Genomic DNA, 19,246 nt, shown 5'->3' on the forward strand with positions numbered 1-19,246 from the left:
AGCGTAAGACCATGGGCGGTTGCCGTAGCGTGAAATCTGAGTGAAACTAGTGAAACCCTCCCGTCACCTAATGTGTTGTGATCTTTTAGACTGAGCCTGACCAACAGCATACCCCAGTCTTGCGATACCTAGTTTGTGTGGGTGTGTTTTGTACACTAATTGTGAAAGTTCGAACGGAGGCAGGAAACAGAGCGGGAGTGCCAACGTGAATAAGAAACTTCACCGATATGCTAGAAATGTTTTCAAGTATGCCATTCCTAAAAGGTACAAATGTCGAGATGAGTGATTGGCAGACTTAAATAGAAACGAATGACTGAGACTGGTTTACCTGACATACAATGAGTCATAAACGCCCAAAATGGTGAAGTTTCTCAAGGTGTTGTGCAAGGCTGTGTCAGAAGTGCGTGACCCTTCTCTCTCTCTCCTCCTCCTCTCTCTCTCTTCTGTTTGTTGTTTTTGGAAACAGCTGGGGCCGTAGCGTCTGAAACGTCTAGCCAAGGCAGGGGCACGGAAGGCATGATCAACAAATTAATCTGATTTGTCGCAGTAACGTTATTGCAATGGACCCCGATATCCTTTCTACGTTTAAAATACTCATTATTGGTGAAAGTGCTGTCGGTAAAACAAGGTGGGTGTGTTGTTACGTTGTTCGTGGAGAAATGCTTTGCTGGATTGTCGCCTTGAGTGATTATCGTTCTTGTTTCCCTCACGTTTAGAATGATGTCATTCACACTGCAATGACGCAGTTCCGAAAACGCTCTTTTTCTCATTGACGTATATTATTTTGTTTGAGAGGGTGAACCAAAAACGTCTTGTCTTGGTTATGTTCTCATTTGGCTTCGGTTCCTTCTTTTGTCAGAAATATCATGGTTTTGCTTTCAGCCTAACATTGGCAAGGATCAATTCTAATGCTTTGCGTTTTGTTTCCAGTTTGCTTCTACGGTTCATAAACGACAACTTTGATCCTAATGTATCAGCTACGATTGGAGTTGATTTTAAGACCAAAAAGGTTACTGTTGATGGCAATACTGTAAAGCTGGCTATTTGGGTGAGTTCTCAGTTCATAGTAACAATGATTTTGGTTTCCTGAAAACAACTACTGATTTGCATCAATTTTTACAGGACACTGCTGGTGTAGAAAGATTCAGGACACTGACACCAAGCTATTATCGAAACGCTCAGGGTGCTATTGTGGTTTACGATGTTTCCAGAAGGGAAACTTTTAACAAAATGCAATTGTGGCTAGATGAACTTGATACCTACACAACAAAGAGAAATATTGTTAAAATGATTGTTGGAAACAAAATTGATCAGGTATAGTATTAATTTGATATCCCGAATGGATGCTTCACAATAAGGCACACAAAATAAACCAAAAATTTACTCATATAATTGTTTGTTTGTTCTATAGGATACTAGAGAAGTGACCAAAGAGGAAGGAATCAAATTTGCTAGAAGACATGCAGCACTGTACATCGAATCTAGTGCAAAGACCCGCGACAATGTTGAGTGTGCCTTTGAAGAACTCGTTCAAAAGGTAATACCAGAATAATAATAGGTTTTTAAAGTTTTAAAAGTTCTTTTTTATTGGAACTAAGTTGAAAATTTTGAGAGCTCTATGTGTTAGGAGTTATCATTTTACACTGGAAATCAAAAACCATGTTTTTGAGAGCAGATACAATTACCAGCTTCAAATTGCACTTTCATTTCACTTTTGCTAATTTTCTTGTTATTTTTCCTTACTTAGATTATACAAACTCCAGGTTTGTGGGAAGCATCAACCAACCAAGCTGGAACAATCTCAGTATCTCAGAATGACAGCAGTGATGGTTACCTACCGAAGTGTGGGGGATGGTCATGCTCTTTAGCTTAAAAATGAGATAAGGGTGGCCTTGTATCATGGTTTAAATTGGTATGACTTAAAATTTATGGGTGCAGGAAAGAAGTAATTTTGAATATCCTGTAATTTTACAGAAGATGTACAGAAGATCTGTGTTTGTTTTTCCAAAAGTATAGAGAAAACCAATCATGTATTTTTGTAATTATTTAAGGGTACTAAGTCCTCATGTAAGAATGTTATGGCTTAGCTTGAGAAGCAATCATTTTTAACTTTTATTGTGATAAATTTACTAAGAATAAAAATTGATTTTTAAAATATTTTTGGCGTTATTTTTCCTTTTTCCCATTTTCTACAGCCGTTTTCCGAGAGGCTACTGTATCCGGTTTTCCCCCTATTGGTTCTACATCAAATTTCCCTCCAGTAGAAAGGTCTACCAATCCTATCATCAACTGCTGCACTGCAGCCTTCCCTTCAACACCCCTTCCCACTCAATGAATGAAGTATGCAGGTTTCTTTTCTAGATGCTGATAGAATCCGAAAAATAATCTACGATTAAGTTCTTTACCGTTTTCCCGAAAGTGATGTTGGAATGAATAAAGTAATGTTTCCCCGCCTCCGACGTCAGCACTTTCGGATGCCACATCATCGTGCACAGAGTCCCATCCCATTCGCTTCCAAGCTAAGCGTGATATCTAAAGAAACTTGGCAATAATTTCCTGCGTAAGAGTCATTTTTTGTCGAAAGGTTCTTAAGGCCGGTCTCTGCACAAAGTTCGAGTTTTCCCTAGAGACCCTCCGCAGTGAAGTGAAGTGCTGGCGAGGCTCGAGGGCCGCAGTGCAACGAGAAGTGGCCGCGTGGTCGTCAAGCGTCACGTGACTCGAGTCGAGGCTGCCAGACAGACCCTCCTTCCTTTATTTAGCACACCTTTGCATGGACACAGCATCAGCATGAGCGCCCCAGCACCGCAACCCGTAGTTAAGCGCGGTATCGTTAAACAGGTACAGAAAACTGCTCAAAACCTTTGTGAGCGATGAAACGGCGCTCTCGGCGTCAGTTTGGAGAGTTATTGGCAGGGCAAAGTTAAAATTTTCTGTGAAAAAATTGATGAAGTGTCAGCCGCATCTGAAAGCCTTCAGTTCTGTCTGCTGGCAAGTTTCGAGTTTGTCGGCTTCTGTTTTAAGGCAGGAATGCAATTGCTTTCTGCTTTCAGGTCCTTTCAGGGGACTCTGTGGTGATCCGCGGTCCTCCTAGGAAGGTTGGGCCCCCAGTTGAGAAGACCCTTCTCTTCTCCAACATTCTGGCACCCAAGTTGGGCCGTCGAGCCACCGCAAGGTATGTGCTCTGATTTCGTTCAGAAGGGAATGCTCTTGAGCTCGCCGAGGAAATGTGCCTTTGAGTAATTTTACGCGACGCCTTTTGTTTCTTCTGTCGGGAAGTTTGTGTGCTAAGTCCATTTGTTGGCGTTCAAGGGCCTCCAGCTGTGATGCCAGTCGTACGTTGCAGACTGCCAACGAGCAGCAGTACCTTGCCAACACAGCTGATGCCCCTAACCTCAAAATTGTCTAAAGTCACCGGGCTGGGTTGCACCGTGGCAATGGACTTCACTTTGGCATCTTATTCACTAAGTCAAAATTTGTGTAGGCGCGTCATTTTGCTGTTCAAGGTTTACTTCAACCTCTCTTTTCCAAAATTTACAGTGTCCTATCTGCACTTGTCTTTGAGTTCTTTGAATTTACTGGACCACTTTGCAAGGACTGGTCAGATTAATTCACCTAAATGTATTTCCAGTGCTGCAGATACCAAGGATGAACCTTATGCATGGGAGGCTCGTGAGTTTCTCCGGAAGAAGGTGATTGGTGAGCCTGTGCTGTTTGTTTCAGAAGTAAGCTCTAACAACCGAGAGTATGGTGTAATTTACCTTGGCAAAGGTGAGTTATGTTTCAGACTAGAATGATTTATAGTGTAAGGCACAACCTTTGCATGGGGGGAAAAATCTATTTCATCTTTGTGCAGATATCCAAACTGGAGAAAACATTACTGAAGCCTTGGTATCTGAGGGTCTTGCAACTGTGCGACGGGATGGACGAGCTCCAGAGGTCGCCCGTCTCATTGAATTGGAGGATGCGGCCAAGGCTGCTAGTAAAGGAAAATGGGGTGGAAATCCATCAGTAAGTCAATGTTCCTAGGTTTCACCCTATTTGAACAATTCTGGGAACTAATTGAATACTCTGTTTGCACCTCAGGAGCACATTCGTGACATTAAGTGGACTATTGAAAATCCCATGGCATTTGTTGATAAAATGGGACAAAAACCTATCAAGGCTGTCATTGAACATGTTCGAGACGGCTCCACTGTCCATGCATTCCTTCTTCCTGATTTCTACAGGGTGACATTGATGATCTCTGGTATTCGGGTAAGTTACATCCAGCCGAAGCAAAATGTAGAAAGTAACAAACCATCGAGCAGTTTGAGTGGGTCCATTCTGGGTAGCCTTTTATTTAGTTTAATATTTTTGCATTACTACGCAGGCTCCCAATATTCCAAGGCCTGATGAAAACAAGCAGCCAGATAATGCTGCTGGAACTCTGGCAGAGGAAGCCAAGTACTTTGTTGAATGCCTTCTTCTTAACAGAGATGTGGAAGTAGTTTTGGAGTCAACCAACAATAATAATCTTGTTGGATCTATCCTTCATGAGGTAAGAACATATTTGCAACACCCTTGATGTTGGTACGCAGTTTTGAAATACTTTCAAGGCCTGAGTTTATTTTACATGAATTTCAGAAAGGAAATATTGCTGCTGCCTTACTGCGTGAAGGCTTTGCTAGGTGTGTGGACTGGTCCATTGCTCACATGAAGACTGGTGCAGACAAATTGCGTGCTGCTGAGCGCGAGGCCAAGGAAAAGAGGCTACGAATTTGGAAGGACTGGACTCCCACAAATACTGTAAGTTTGTATTCCTGTGTATGTAAATCGTACTAGAGCTTTTTAAGAAATTGTGGTGGTTTGTCTATTAATCTCATAACATACATTTATAACATGTTTTTGTATGTAGTATACATATTTATTAGTGAAATAAGAATTGTAACTGGTTTTTTGATGTTTGTTCATGCTTACTCTTAATGCATCATGCACTTGAGCTCTGTTATTTTTAACTTAAACCTGGATGCAACCCTTTGGGAAATATTTTTCAACCTAAAATCCAAAATCCTCCATGTGGAAGATTGACAATGTTATTAACCATTTCTGTAAAAACAAAAAGGAAACAAGCAAACAAAAAATCCCTTTTTGTGACCATTACTTCTATTTTTCTGAACAATCCTTCTGTGCTTAACATTTTTACATGGCTCAGGATGCATGTTTGCATGGTGATGGAAGGCGGCAGGTATGACAGTGACTTGGGTTACACAGTATTGATGTTTGTTTTCAATAGCATGGCTAAATTACAAATACTTAGGTGACTCAAGTTTTTAACTGAAGGTCTTATATTAATTTTTCAGAACCCTGGAAAGGAATATGCTGCCACTGTTGTTGAAATCATGGGTGGTGATGGATTGATGGTCAAGATTGCTGGGCAATCTGCACCCAAGAAAATCTTCCTGTCCAGCATTAGGCCCCCAAGGGAGCAAAGGTGATCTAATTACAATTTTAAGGATAATTCTAACTATATTCTGTGCTATTGTTTTTACTTTTATCTTGTAATGCAGGCCTGCTGAGGATAAAAGTGAAGAAAAGGAAAAAGCACCTCTCGCCCCTGGTCAGCGTAAACCAAGGCCTCTTTATGAAGTGCCATATCTGTTTGAAGCAAGAGAATTTCTACGGAAGAAGCTCATTGGCAAGAGAGTAAACATTGTTGAAGATTACATCCAACCACCTCATCAAACCTTTGGTGAAAAGGTTTGCTGCACGGTCACCATTGGAGGAGTGTAAGTCTTAAGATTTCTCTCGTTTTCAACATTAAACACCATTGTTATTGGCTTAAAAGACAAGGGAGTTATGGCCGGGCTCAAGTATAGGAAACAAAATTGCATTTCCCTTCATAATGACCCATTTATAATTTCAAGGTATGAACTGAATAGGGCTTACAGCCACTTGATAATGTTATATTGTAGGCTGTCCTATGTCACTAGGTTTGCCATTTCAAGGGAAAAGCATCCTGAAAATTAATGTCCCTTCAACTTCTGGCTTATGGAAATTTGCAAAGTAAAAATGGTTTGGGTTGAGGGCGAAAAGTCCTGTCTTATATACCAGTAATAATATGGTTGAATATTTTAATAGTAATTAATTTAAGTACCTTTCAGTTTGAGTTATTCTATTGTTTTTCTCAGGAATGTGGCGGAGGCTCTGGTCAGCAAGGGTCTTGCCACAGTCCTCCGGTATCGGCAGGATGATGATCAGCGCTCATCACACTATGACAATCTTTTGGCTGCTGAGACCAAAGCTTCTAAGTCAGGTCATGGTCTGCACTCGAAAAAGGAAGCTCCAGCTCATCGTGTGGTTGATGTTTCTGGGGATTTGGTTAAAGCGAAGCAGTTCCTCCCATTCCTTCAAAGATCTGGGCGTATCGAAGCTGTTGCTGAGTTTGTTACAAGCCGATCAAGGCTGCGACTGTATATCCCTAAAGATTCAAGATTGATCACATTGCTTCTTGCTGGTATTACTTTCAACAAAACAAGACAAGGACAATCTCAGTATAATGAAGGAGAGCCTTTTACTGACGAGGAAGCAACCAACTTCACTCGTGAACGTTGCATGCAGCGTGAAGTTCAAATTACGGTGGAGGCAATGGATCGTGTTGGAAATTACATCGGCTGGCTCTGGGTAGACAATGTTAACTTGTCTGTTGCATTGGCTGAAGAAGGCTATGCTAAAGTTCATGGATCTGCTGAAAAGTCTGATCACTACAGAGCTCTGAAGAATGCCGAAGATTCTGCTAAAGCAAGGCGCATCGGAGTGCGTATTTGAAGTCCTTAAACTGCAGTTTTGGTTGACATAATACTTTGAATTTTCCTCAACATTGATCTGTTTTTTGTTTCTTAGGTTTGGAAGAATTACAAGGAGGAAGATGAGCAAGAAGTAGAAAAGAAGAGGGATGATGAGAGGAATGTGGAACGTTCTGTGAATCAAACTAGAGTGGTTGTTACAGAAACCACTCCAGAGCTTCACTTCTATGCTCAGGCTGTCGATCAAGGACCTAAACTTGAGGGCTTGATGGCCAAGATTCGTCAAGAGTTTACCGCAAATCCTCCCCTACCAGGAGCCTACCAACCGAAGAAAGGTAATTTATTTAATTCTAACCAATTTCCTTGGTAATTCAGTGACTTCCAATAATAAATTGTTTTTGATTTCTTTCAGGTGATACATGTGCTGCCAAGTTTGTTGATGATGAATGGTACAGGGCTAAGGTAGAAAAGGTGGACAAAGGTGGAAACGTCAGTGTCCTTTACATGGACTATGGCAATCGTGAAACTCTGTCAGCCACTCGCTGTGCTCAGCTTCCTTCAGCTTTCCTTTCTGAAAAGCCCTATGCGACAGAGTATCAGCTGTTTGGTGTTTCGCTGCCACCAGATGTATGTTGAACTCATAGATCCATATTGATGTGTTTGTTCAAAACTCGTAAATCTTACAAAACTGCTTTGATTCGTAGGCGGATTACTCTGAAGAAGCTATCAGTACATTCAGGTCAGACGTTCTTGATCGTACACTTCTTCTCAATGTGGAAGTTAATGGATCTCTTCCCCTTGCAACTCTTGAGGACCCTACAACCAAAGTGGATATTGGAAAAGCTTTGATTGAAGACGGTCTTCTGCTGGCTGAGAAGAGGAGAGAACGTCGTCTGACCAAGCTGGTACGTATGAGCATGTCTTTTTCAATGTAGGGAACAACCTTACAGTGACTTTTTGAAATGTTAAAGCACATGGTTTTTGATTTACAGTTGAATGATTACAAAAATGCTCAAAGTGAAGCTGCCAAAAACCACCTTAAAATCTGGGAGTATGGTGACATCACTGAAGATGATGCAAAGGAATTTGGATTAGGACCGTAATCTGGTCACTAATGTGTTGACGGTGTTAGTTAAGTGGTGCCTCATGGAATGCTAGGATTGTTAATGACTTGTGGCAGTTAAATTTGGTGTGAAGGAAGTTGTGGAAAAAATTAAACCAGCCAATCCGTCTAAAAAATTAACCTCTTATGCCTGTGCCACACGCACCATTCTCAAATGTTCTTGCTGGTTATTTTAAAAATAAGTAGGACATTCTTGTTTTTCCACATCTTGATACACTTTCGCCCTTCATATTATGACTACCTATGCTTCCATAGCTGAGATAAGCAGATTCATTCCTACTGTGTGGCCTCTCTTCAATTTGGAGTTGTGCAAAGTAATTGATTGTGAAATTTATTACTGGAATTATTGTTTTCTCATACCACTTCCAGCAAATTTCTGGCACCTGGTGTTTCTTTGTGCGGGTTTTGGGGATAAACAGAGTTTATTCCTTGTCTAAATTAAATGAACTATCATTTCCATATTACAAGAAATGAAATAAAATAGCAAAGGTGTTGAATTTTCTCAGCTTGTATTGTTGACATGAAAGATCAGACTACAGATTGATTTTCCATGACAGGATTTATATTGTTGTCTTTCTAGGCTAGAACGGTTCAGTTCTAGTGTGTTTTGTTTGTGTTCAATATTATTAAAATATTGTTATGTTTTCCTTAGAAGTTGCAGTCTGATACGTCTGATATGTCCAAGAGTTAAAAATTAAGGATGTACAGTTTGAATGGTAAGAAGTTAACTATGAATTAGGTAAACAATTACCGTAATCATATCTCCAATATGTTTGTTCCCTGTTTGTTATTTCTTTGCTTGTTTTATTACTTACCTGGAATCTAGTGCAATGGAGTATATCGAAGAAGAAACAGCAGCAGGTTGTGCTTGTTTACCACCACTGCTGGAAAGTGGATTTTCATCTGGCATCATATTTGTCATTTAAATTGTGGTTATTGTGATTTTAACAAAACATATTTACCTTAATATGTATGTGTATGTATATATATATGAGTATATATAAATATACATAAATGTTTCTAGAAATGCTTTACTGTGTACATGCGCCCTAACTGCCCTGGAGCTGATCTCATGTATTGAGGGCAAACCCTGTCTTACCCGTCTACTGGTTGTCACAAATGTTGTATTGTTAAGTGACCACACCAACTTCTTTTATTTAAATCCATTACATAACAATTTTATTACATGCCTTTTGTTTTAGGACTTACTGGAGCACTTCCTCTGAATCAATTGCAATACAGTAATTTTTAACCACCCTGTACTGAATGAACCTGTATGACCTTTATAGTGATGTAATCATTGTGAAAATTTATATTTAAATTATATCAAATGCTGTATATTTTATGAATGGTTGTCAGGGACTTACTTATGTATCACAATTGAGACTGATTAATGTGCGACTTTTCTGCGTTGTCTTGAATATGATGCTTATTAAAGCACATTTATGAATTTTACATGAATTGTGAGGCATGATGAATGAACTGTGCATGGGAAACTAAAATGACTTCGTGTCTTATTTCTCTTTTTTACGTATTTCTTTGGTGGAAGTGGGGGCTGTGTTATGACAGTATACCAATAAAATTGTTGAAATTTGCACTCATTAGTTTATTTACTAACTTATCATCCTTTCCTTGAATTGAGTGTAGATGGAGCAGGTATCAAATAATTAAGGCAGTTACTCAATACTGAATGTATTACTTGGCACACAGAATAATCACAAGCACTGCACCGTACTAAGTCACAAGAATGGTTCAAAATTTTAAAAGATATGTCACTATCACGAATCAACCAGAAAGTGATGCAACAACTGTTGACCTGACCTTTTCCTGACAACTGGGATAGAAGCCAAATGCTTTCAAACTGACAAATCTAGACATCTCTTAACTGTACATTTGTGCTTTTCTCAGCTGAAGTGTTTTTAATTAACAATAAAACCTAATGACCTGCAGTCCATTTATCACATTAGCATAACAAGATATAAATAATTTTAACATGTCTAATAAATAGATTTCTATAGGCAGCAATCAATAGTTCTCAAATCTAAAACTCTAAAACAGTTCACAGTAATACAAGAAATGATGTATTAAGAAGTTGAAGGTCATGAATTTGTTAGGAGACCAAAACTTTAAGAAGCCCTTTGAGTTGGAAAATTTGCTAAATTTTGCTAAAAAACAGAATTTTATAGTACTGAGCACATAGTTGGCATCGGTCAGGGACATGGCACCACAAGAACAGGAAGCTTGTTGAGGTTTCGGAATACAATTTGAATCGGTCCTGAACGAAAAGGCCTCCACTATGGCGTCCCCAGTCAAACATTTAGAAAAATATAATATTAAAATTAAGATGGCACGCACACACATTTCAAACAGGAATAAATTAATGGTCAACCAAAGTACCCCAAAGGGATGTGGAGTTCTTTCAACATGGTTTAGTATGGCTTGCAGCAATGAAAGAATGCACTGTTATTAAGAGCTTACTGTACAACTAAAGACATTAAAATCAACATGAATAAATCTTTTCAATTTACATCACAAACAACATGAGCTAGCTTTAAATACAAATTGTAACACAGTAGAATATTAATAAAATAAGTAACAATGTCTTGTACAAAAGATCATTTCTTAATATGATCCCTTACTTGTATAACATGAAACTACACAAATATGCAATGATAAATCTTTTGACCATTAACAGATAAGTTAATTCAGGTGTACTATGATAAAAAGCTTACTTTATGTCAGGCCTTCTTTCAAGATTAAATCATTAATTACAACTGGTACTGGTTGCAATTTTTACCACATTAGTTTATGAAACCCATGTTCACAGTCTGTAAATACTACAAATTGGTACGTTGGAATTATCTACCAAGAGTAGTCATGTTACACTTAGTTTTGATTTAGCTTCTGAGAAGCACAAATAAATAGATATATGACAACAACAAAATTAAAAGATTGTCCATATGTGTATCAGGTCTCTCCAGATCCATACGTCCCAGCTGGTGGTCGATATTGTTTAGGAAGTGAGCTAACTCCCAATTGACTGAAGGCATACTTACGAATTCCTATGTTCTTGTAGGTGTTCTCTCTTCGACATCCTTCACTAAAAACATATGGAAACAATCAATGAAATCATTTTAATTTACTTACAAAACATATCTTGACTTTACATACCTCCTCATACAATCAAGAGCTCTTTGAACTTCAGTTTCAGCCAAGTCATAACCATGAGTTAAAGTGTTAACTTGTTCTAATGTCACTGACATTCCAGTTCGATCCTTTGCACTCTTACAACTTGTAAACCGCAAGCCTTGATGTCAGAAAGTTGGATAAATATAAAATTTAGTACAACAAAATATAAGCACAATGCATTGTGAGTAAAATCTCATGAATACATACCCTGCATGGCAACTGTTATTCGAGAGGCTAGTTGAAGAACCTCGACATTTTTGCTCACTTTACTGTGAACAGCGGTGTGGAGTTTATCAAACAGCATCATCAGAGCTCGTTGACTAAGTCCAACTGTAATGAATAAACAAATTACATGCTGAAGACTTTATGTTCGAAACAGTTTTGAACATAATGAGTACTCACTACTTCTTCTTGGAGATTGTGTCTGGTTGTCAGACAACTGCTTCAATTTACGATATCTCAAAAAGTAGGCATGAAGGCGGCTATAGTTGTCCAAGTTGGACTGATGCTGAGGAGCAGTTTGTCCTAAACTCTCAGCAAAAGTAGCTCGCTCATTAATGCCGATATTAAAAAATACCGGCGTGACTTTGAAAGACACAGGAGCACGAGATGACTGCTGCTGGGCATATTGAGGGGTTCCAAGAAGAGGCAATTGTGAGAGAACTACATCTGGCACAGGTAATAACACAGTTAAAGCAGCTCTTGAACCCATAACTCGCGGTAAGGGAGTTGAAGTTGGGCCAATCCTGTAATCAGACATCATACACAACTATCAGTAAGACCCAAAACTAAAAACAGATTCATATTGGAATGCCAATATATCAGGTGATTCAGCTTTAGTATGCTTGCTGTTGTGCCAAACATGCTTCATTCCTCTTCCTCTCTGTCGCCGCCTCAGGCCAGAAAGGAGCAGTGCTTGTGCTTGCTTGGTGGGACTGTAAGCTTACAAAATTGCAAAGCTGAATCGATGATCCGCTATTAGAATGATACAGATTGTATAGCTACCTGTCAGATGAATTAGGACCCCTGTTTTTGCGAGAGTTGGATGATGATGACAATGATGATGGTGATGTGGATGATGAATGAACAAGAGTAAATGTCACTGTGCTCAAATCTTCAACAGCAACAACCATATCACCCCACATGTCGAGTTCATGACCATGTAAAGAGAGTAAACCTTCAAATGCAGCTATTGGCCCAAAAGTTGCCAAAACCAACAAGAAAGAAGGATCAGGTCTTTGACACCATAACTTTGCCATTAATGCAGACACCAAAGCAGTCAGCTGTAAATTAAATAATAGGTATAAGAAGAAATAATTAATTTTGGTTAAGTCGAGCACTAACAAAGTAGTTTACTGACTGCCTGGGAAAAGCAAACATCCCTCCTGTATCGAACATTGCATTCTTTTTGAGCAGCACGAGGGTCCTGCCTTGTCCGAAAAGCTGAGTGCATTAGTCTTGCTGTTTTTAGTAACCCATCCATGGCAGCTCTTAATTTCCTCATAGATGGTCTTAATTCAGAAACCCAGTCCGACATGGTCCCAAGGTCCAGACCTTCAGTAAACTTGTTGCGTACTTTTGGTACATTAGTACATTCACCTGTGTGTTCCCTAAAGAAAAAGAAAGTTTTTATTTGTTTTTTGCTTTCACATAAACAGGAGGTTTAAAAAAATAACTTACATGTTTTTATTTTCTTGGGCTTGTTTATAATGACTGGAATTCTGACCTGTTTCAAATAGAAAATGTGATAAAAAGTGATGAAAACTTCGAGTTAAAGGGAGAAGTAAACCTAGTCAACACACACCATAAGATTTACCTCTCAGACTTTGGGACCGAGCAACTACTCCAGATGATCGTAACCTTACTGCAGGGGAACTGCACCGCCCACAAAGAAATTTTACCTTGCTTACAAGACACATAACACTCGCTTCAATATTTAACTGTGTCAGGTCCCATGGCTCCGGTTCCTCAGTGGGCTTGTAATAATTTGCAGATGGTGATGAGCACATAGCTCTTGTATCCAAAAACCACCGCCTGCTGGTTGGGCAATCTGCACTACCAGCTAGGCCATCCCCAACACTTTCAAGACAATCAGCACTTCCATCCACATATTCTCCTCCTAATTTACTCTCCAGTTGGTCAAATGCCTCATCTGTCTCTCTTGAGAGTAGATCTTCAGCACTTTCAACTCTTTTTTGAGAAGATTTCTTGTTTAGGTCTCGGCCTACATCAATGTCAGCCTCTTTTTGTTGTTCAGTATCATCCTCAGCATCTGGGAAAGCTACAAATTGGTTTTCACTGACAACATCTGAGCCTCCATTATTCTTCAGAGAGGAGTGAGATAAGTCCCAGAAGTTACGGGTGCAGCGGGGAGAATCAGGAGTAGCCAGTACATCAACATCAGGTGACCTGAAATTAAGAAGTGAATAGAAGAAGGGAAAACACCTATAAATAAAATATGAACAAGAAGCATAATTCAGGGCACAAACTTGAGCTCAAAGTGAAGTTGTTGGGTAATGCGTCGGAAGGGAGACAGTTGCATGGACCTTGTCATGCTAAGGCTCATTTGACCACTTTCTGCACAGCCGTTATCATGAGATCCACTATCTTCCAAAGAGTCATCATCTTCTAGTGGGCCAGGTGGGGCATTCACTTTATATTCATCAACAAAAGCTAAAGCTTCTTCAACTAATCCAGAATCCCACAGACTTAAAAGAGCACGGGTCTATGCACAGAAAAAAGTTGTATAGCCAAAACATATTAGAACCACACATGTGAAGAAGAAGTTCAAGTTCAAAAACAAATTTACCTTTGTAATCATGTCCTCACATATAGGCAGCATGCCAACCGTTTGCTTCATGGCTGCCAATCTAACAAGTCCCCTCATACCTTCAACAACTTCTCTTCTTAATTGTTTAATGGCCTGTGTAAACCCCAAATTCAGTAATATCATAAATTAAATACATAGCAACTGACTAACCTTGCACAACATTTTACCTGAATAGCATCTCGAGCCATGTTCATTTTGCTGGTTCCTTGGCATCCACCTTTTGCTGGTGATTCTTTCAGCTGCTGGACAAGCCTGTGCATCAGAAAAAGTTCATCATATTTATGAAACATCAAGACTGACATTTGATAAAAAAGAAAACAATTAAGAAATCAGAAAAAATTTCAACAGAAAAAGGAAACAGCGTACTTTAAGAGTCCTCCATTTTTAGATCGATGTGAGTGAGCAGTGAAAGCTCCAACAGTAACAATATCATACAGTCCTGCTTTACCCAAAGTATCGCTCTGAGCCCACATTCTATGCAAATTCAAATTGATAGGGGCAAATTCAAGTGATCTATCTTGCTTACGAGAAGATGGTTTCAAAAATCCTCCTTTATGAAAAAGGAAAAATTAATACATTATTCAATTTTTCCATAAGCTGACACATAAAATACAAAGTAATGAAAGGGTAAATACCTTTATGAGCTAATAAATGCTCTTGTGCCTGACTGTAGAGATGCAGAAGCTGAAGGTGCCTGTCAAGTAGTTGAAGTTGACGTGAGTGCCAAGGCTCTCTCAATTCTCCCATTCCAGCAACTTCCTGTAATAACTCTTTTTCTTCTTGAATCCAAAGAGCCCTGAAATGAGGAAAGTAAATTGTTATACCTTTTAAGGCACTAAGAATGATAATAAGGGAGGAAACAGTTTAGTATGAACAACAACTCACAATAATTGACAGGGAAAAGCAAAGCATAATTTGCTTTCTGCAATAAGTTCTGACACAAAAATGTCACCACACAGCCCAGAATGAAAACGGTATGATTGAATGAAAGGATTTGCAAACAACTGGTTAATATGAACATGAGGTGGTAGCTTTAACCGGCACCCCAGCCTTGGAGGTAATGAATGAGATCTCCGATGCATTAAAGCCTGAAAGCAAATAAAATGGACCAATCAATTTTAAATGAAGAAGTTTGACTTAATACATAGGTACATATCTATACTTACTGGGCCTCGAACCTGAGGTTGTCGACAAGGTGTGGATTCACTTGAGCCGCCTACATGGTCATCTCTTTCCAGACGGTATCCGCTCATACTAACAAAACCAACAGTGGTGCCAGCTAGAGAGCGCAGGGCTACTCGTAATTTTCCTACTTCAGCTCCTATACTGGAGTTGCTCCCAATCAAAGAGCGCAACGAAATTAAAGCACACCCTAAAGGCAGAGCTGTGTGAGATACTGATTCTCGAACATCATAAGCTGTGACACGAACTCTTGTTTCATTATCCAGAGCATCAGAGGCTCGGAAAGTTACAGTAACAAGAAAACTGGGATTGCTGCTCCGCTGCCAAAAAAAATTAAATAATAGAAACAAACTTTCTTTTTTTGAGCACAAAACTTTTAACAGTCTAAAATTTAAACAAATTACACACCTCAACAACTTCTGTTCTAGCATATCTCACCCAAGCTCGATCTGATGGAACATAGACATGAACTAGAAGAACAGCATTTGGTGGCCTTCCGTTAGCGTCACATAATAAGTTATCACAAGCAAGTGACACTTCACAAAGAGGTAGTTCACATGGGTCTGTAAATCCAAAACGATAGAAACAGTTAAGAACTCCACAAGCAAAGGGATATACAGTTTTGAAAAATTCTAAAACACATCGTAAATTTGTAAAAATGCATACGGACCCAATATAACACCACACCTCAATCTCCACATAGCAACATCTAAATCAGGGTTATGATCTCTTCGAGTTTCAAGCAGTTTTTGAAGTCTTATAAAATTTGCACGAACATTGCGATAACTTGCAGCTTCAACAGCCTTGAGCCATGAAGCCCGTTCTCCATCCGTTCGGGCTGCCAAGTGTTGCCTCAGGCCACCATCCCAAACTGAAAGAAATAGAAAGATTGACAGTGAAATACTGATTGGTAATAAATACGAAATAGCATTCGAACTTACCTAGACTGAAACCAAATGGACCATCTGGAGGAGTAGATGAAGGACTATCTATGTGTACAACACACTGCTCAAGCACAAGCACTCCCAATGGCTCTGACCACTGATCACATGTTTTGAAATAAAACAAGAGGTTTCCTCGAAGTCGACACCAGCGTTCTAGACTGACTGAAAAACAAAATTTAACAGTAGAATAGTGTCAAATGTGACTTGTACAAATATATTATATGTGCTAAGCAATAACAAAATAAGTAAAAAATTTTCAATTAGATATGTTCAGAACAAACAACTCAATGAGCTATGCCACAATACACAGCAATGTAGACATCACAGGCAACAAAGATGGAGAAATAATAAGCAAACCCAGAAACGCTACATGCTACATGCAATGCTCATACAGTTTACAACTAAATGTGAATTAATAAATATTATTACTTGCTTACCGACAACCACATACTATCACCAACACCAAAATACTTTTGTATATTGCATGAGTATAAATTATTTAAGGTGCATTAAGAAAAAGGGGAAAAAATGAAAACACTAAAGATCTTTACTCTTTCCATGGCAGCCATCTGAAAACTTCCAGTTTGTTTTTTGGGGACAGGGAAAAGGTGCAAGGGGGGAAGAGGGGCTGGAAAATTTAACAAATTAGTACAAGCACAACAGGATGCCTTACAAACTCTTCAAGAGGACAGTCTAAAATAAGAACAGTTTTCTCTTTTTACTATTATTGTAATTGTTAAATAACAAGAGCAAGGAACACAAATGAAATTACTTTTAAATTTCTAATGAAGCAGCAGAATGTAAAACATCCTAATAAGTTGTTAGTAATTGCCAAAGCCAAGATTTCTTGTCTTTACCACTTTCATTTTACTTTTACTAAATTAAACTGAAAAGATAAGCTTTTTATGCGTTTGAATTCTCGTCCCTATTCATATTAGTGGGGAAAAAGAAAAACACAACACAAATTCATTCCCCGGATAACAGTGAACAAAATTTTGCCTGAATTAAATTGTTACCAGCCAAAGACAAAACACAGAACTCAAAACTGGAGTGTCGGCGACACAAATTTAACAAACAACCAGAATGAATTCAATGACTTCAGTGCTGTAAATTGCTGTATGAAGCTTGAACTACAACAAACACCCAAGGATGATGAGCAATTGGTGTTAACTCATATGTGGTCTGATGAATACAACCAATGACTTTGTGTGTACAGTGTGTACGAACAATGAAATGTGAATCAAAACTAACTCTGAGATTGGTGGATGTGCGTCAGGGCACAAAAACAGAGATTAATATACCTTTATACTTGGCACCTTTGCTGCTCTTGCTGCTGCCACTGCTGCTGTTCCCATAGCAACTAAGATCTCGTAGGCTCTTAGCCCTTTTCACTCTTTTGCAGTCTTTCTCTGCTCCTGAAAATTATCAGTTAGAAGCAGCGACACAAAACAAGATGGCGCCATCACCGAGTTAACAATATTTGTGAAAGCTTTGGTAGGTATTTCCAATCCATATTAGTCAAGATCAAAGGTGAACAGAGCACCACTTTTTCTTAGACCTTTTCGATAAATTATAAATCATACAGCCCCAATGCAAAAACATAAGGTGCGTATCTTTCAAAGCGCATGGGACAAACCCATGAAGAGACACAATTTAGAAATTGTCCTTCTCCATGACAATCCCCTTTAGATAAACACGGAAGAGAAGATTTTTCCCCATTCAAAATTTACAAATCACCAAAAGAGTTGAGATGTTAAAGCAAAACCTGTTTTTGCACAAAATCAAATTTATGGGAACTTTACCAGTATATTTATAATGTCATTAAATATGTCTGATCAGTATCTTATCTTAAACCACACAAGATGCTAAGATTGACCACACCACCACTGTACATTCATTTCCAGCATCAAGCTAGTGTTAGAGCATCATTAATTAGTTTTGATGCTGTCACAATAAGGAGTATAGAGTAAATAATTCAAAAATTGATGTTACCTATCAAGTAAGGCAAAATTAAGTCAAAATTCTATAGGAATCTAAACACAATCCTGCACAATGCGATAATATAAAACTACTAAGCAACAATAAAATCGTACATAAATCGGAGTATGGGGGGGAAAGATATCTAACATAAACAGCTAACGAGATAGCACTACTACTAGATCTAAGTAACGCATGATGCATATTAACAAACACATTTACAACAATGTATATTTGGCTTTAAAAAATATGCAGGTATTTTCAAATGAACCAAATAAAGTAAAAAGATTAGGAGCACATTATAGAATAATGAAAGAAAATTTAGGTCATTTATCTATACTCACTTTCTGCTCGTCTGAAAAAGCCATCCTGACGTTCACGCAATAACAATACTCCTTCCTTGTCAAACTTATGAGCTGGCTGGGTTGCTAAAGTCACCAGCTCCTGCTTGTTGAACCGCATTCCTGATGAAGTTTAATGACCGATCTCATAAAAGCCCTGAAACGAATAGAAAACAGAATGTTAACATCACAAATGATTTTTTATGATATTCTGGTGTGACAGAGACTAGTACAAAATGTATCGGCAATCAATGAAATAAACCAATGTAACGTAAGGACGGGTTCAAAAAGATTGCATATAGCATTCAATATTGGCTAAACCTAAACTATTGAAAGCTAAGACTAAACCTAAATTGGAACAAAATTAAACAGGAGAAAAAAATTGAAGTGCAAAAAAAAAATTTAACTATGAATATGTGCACTTGATGAAATCTGCCCACACAAGACTTGTCCCTCTGATGCCCTTACGTCTGTTCCTACACTGAATGCCATGAGGTTAGGGAGACCTACTAGCATGGATAATACACGACCAGAATCCATTGAAAACATCAGAGACCATTTTACATGAATTCATATTCATAAATGACTGAGTAGAGAAGCAAAGTATCGTGTGTACTGGCCACACTTAGCCTTCTTGCCTCCACTGAACCGAGTGGCGGAGGCGGAGAAAATAATAACGCTGGCCCAGAATGAATGGCTCCTTCTTACCATCGAAAGATAGGAAGGAGACATAATCCCCCATCATCAAAGCACGCGCAATATATTACAAGGGTCACTATTGCGGCAAAGTTTAAGTTCGGAACAGTTCTGAACGTCAACAAAAACAACAACATCAATCGTGGAGGCTCGAGGGGGGTGGGGAGAGAAATGTCAAACTC

The 19,246-nt window shown here is 38.8% G+C and overlaps 3 protein-coding genes across 7 annotated transcripts; 2 read left to right on the top strand and 1 right to left on the bottom strand.

Moving 5' to 3' along the window:
- The first annotated feature begins 448 nt into the window (after window positions 1-448).
- Window positions 449-2,157, top strand: LOC117653161 (ras-related protein Rab-18-B-like). The gene is made up of 5 exons (XM_034398615.1): window positions 449-628; window positions 931-1,048; window positions 1,123-1,314; window positions 1,412-1,537; window positions 1,748-2,157. The coding sequence occupies exons 1-5, from the start codon at window positions 561-563 to the stop codon at window positions 1,871-1,873; spliced, it is 630 nt and encodes a 209-aa protein (XP_034254506.1). The 5' UTR covers window positions 449-560; the 3' UTR covers window positions 1,874-2,157.
- A 381-nt stretch (window positions 2,158-2,538) lies between these two features.
- Window positions 2,539-9,502, top strand: LOC117653158 (staphylococcal nuclease domain-containing protein 1). The gene is made up of 14 exons (XM_034398606.1): window positions 2,539-2,838; window positions 3,051-3,172; window positions 3,629-3,768; window positions 3,854-4,008; window positions 4,084-4,254; window positions 4,370-4,537; window positions 4,624-4,785; window positions 5,340-5,470; window positions 5,547-5,765; window positions 6,168-6,792; window positions 6,880-7,117; window positions 7,195-7,409; window positions 7,487-7,687; window positions 7,775-9,502. The coding sequence occupies exons 1-14, from the start codon at window positions 2,788-2,790 to the stop codon at window positions 7,883-7,885; spliced, it is 2,709 nt and encodes a 902-aa protein (XP_034254497.1). The 5' UTR covers window positions 2,539-2,787; the 3' UTR covers window positions 7,886-9,502.
- Window positions 9,503-9,581: 79 nt separating this feature from the next.
- Window positions 9,582-19,243, bottom strand: LOC117653154 (inositol polyphosphate-4-phosphatase type I A). 5 transcript variants are annotated; one of them, XM_034398599.1, is made up of 21 exons: window positions 19,077-19,242; window positions 18,372-18,525; window positions 17,352-17,465; window positions 16,048-16,212; window positions 15,777-15,977; window positions 15,515-15,669; window positions 15,091-15,426; window positions 14,810-15,012; window positions 14,560-14,720; window positions 14,291-14,474; window positions 14,092-14,176; window positions 13,904-14,017; window positions 13,584-13,819; window positions 12,911-13,503; window positions 12,775-12,820; window positions 12,455-12,704; window positions 12,100-12,377; window positions 11,497-11,840; window positions 11,302-11,424; window positions 11,077-11,212; window positions 9,582-11,005 (listed from the first exon to the last, which is right to left on the bottom strand). In XM_034398599.1, the coding sequence occupies exons 2-21, from the start codon at window positions 18,487-18,489 to the stop codon at window positions 10,873-10,875; spliced, it is 3,975 nt and encodes a 1,324-aa protein (XP_034254490.1). In that variant the 5' UTR covers window positions 18,490-18,525; window positions 19,077-19,242; the 3' UTR covers window positions 9,582-10,872. The 5 variants fall into 5 exon arrangements, with proteins under 5 accessions (XP_034254490.1, XP_034254491.1, XP_034254487.1 ...); XM_034398597.1 differs by having other exon boundaries at window positions 10,873-11,005; window positions 12,899-13,503; window positions 19,077-19,243; XM_034398598.1 differs by lacking the exon at window positions 19,077-19,242 and adding an exon at window positions 18,879-19,003 and having other exon boundaries at window positions 10,873-11,005; window positions 12,899-13,503.
- Between the last annotated feature and the right edge of the window lie 3 nt (window positions 19,244-19,246).

This window comes from Thrips palmi, unplaced genomic scaffold, assembly GCF_012932325.1.
Source record: "Thrips palmi isolate BJ-2018 unplaced genomic scaffold, TpBJ-2018v1 HiC_scaffold_8, whole genome shotgun sequence".
In the NCBI taxonomy this organism is placed as follows: domain Eukaryota; kingdom Metazoa; phylum Arthropoda; class Insecta; order Thysanoptera; family Thripidae; genus Thrips; species Thrips palmi.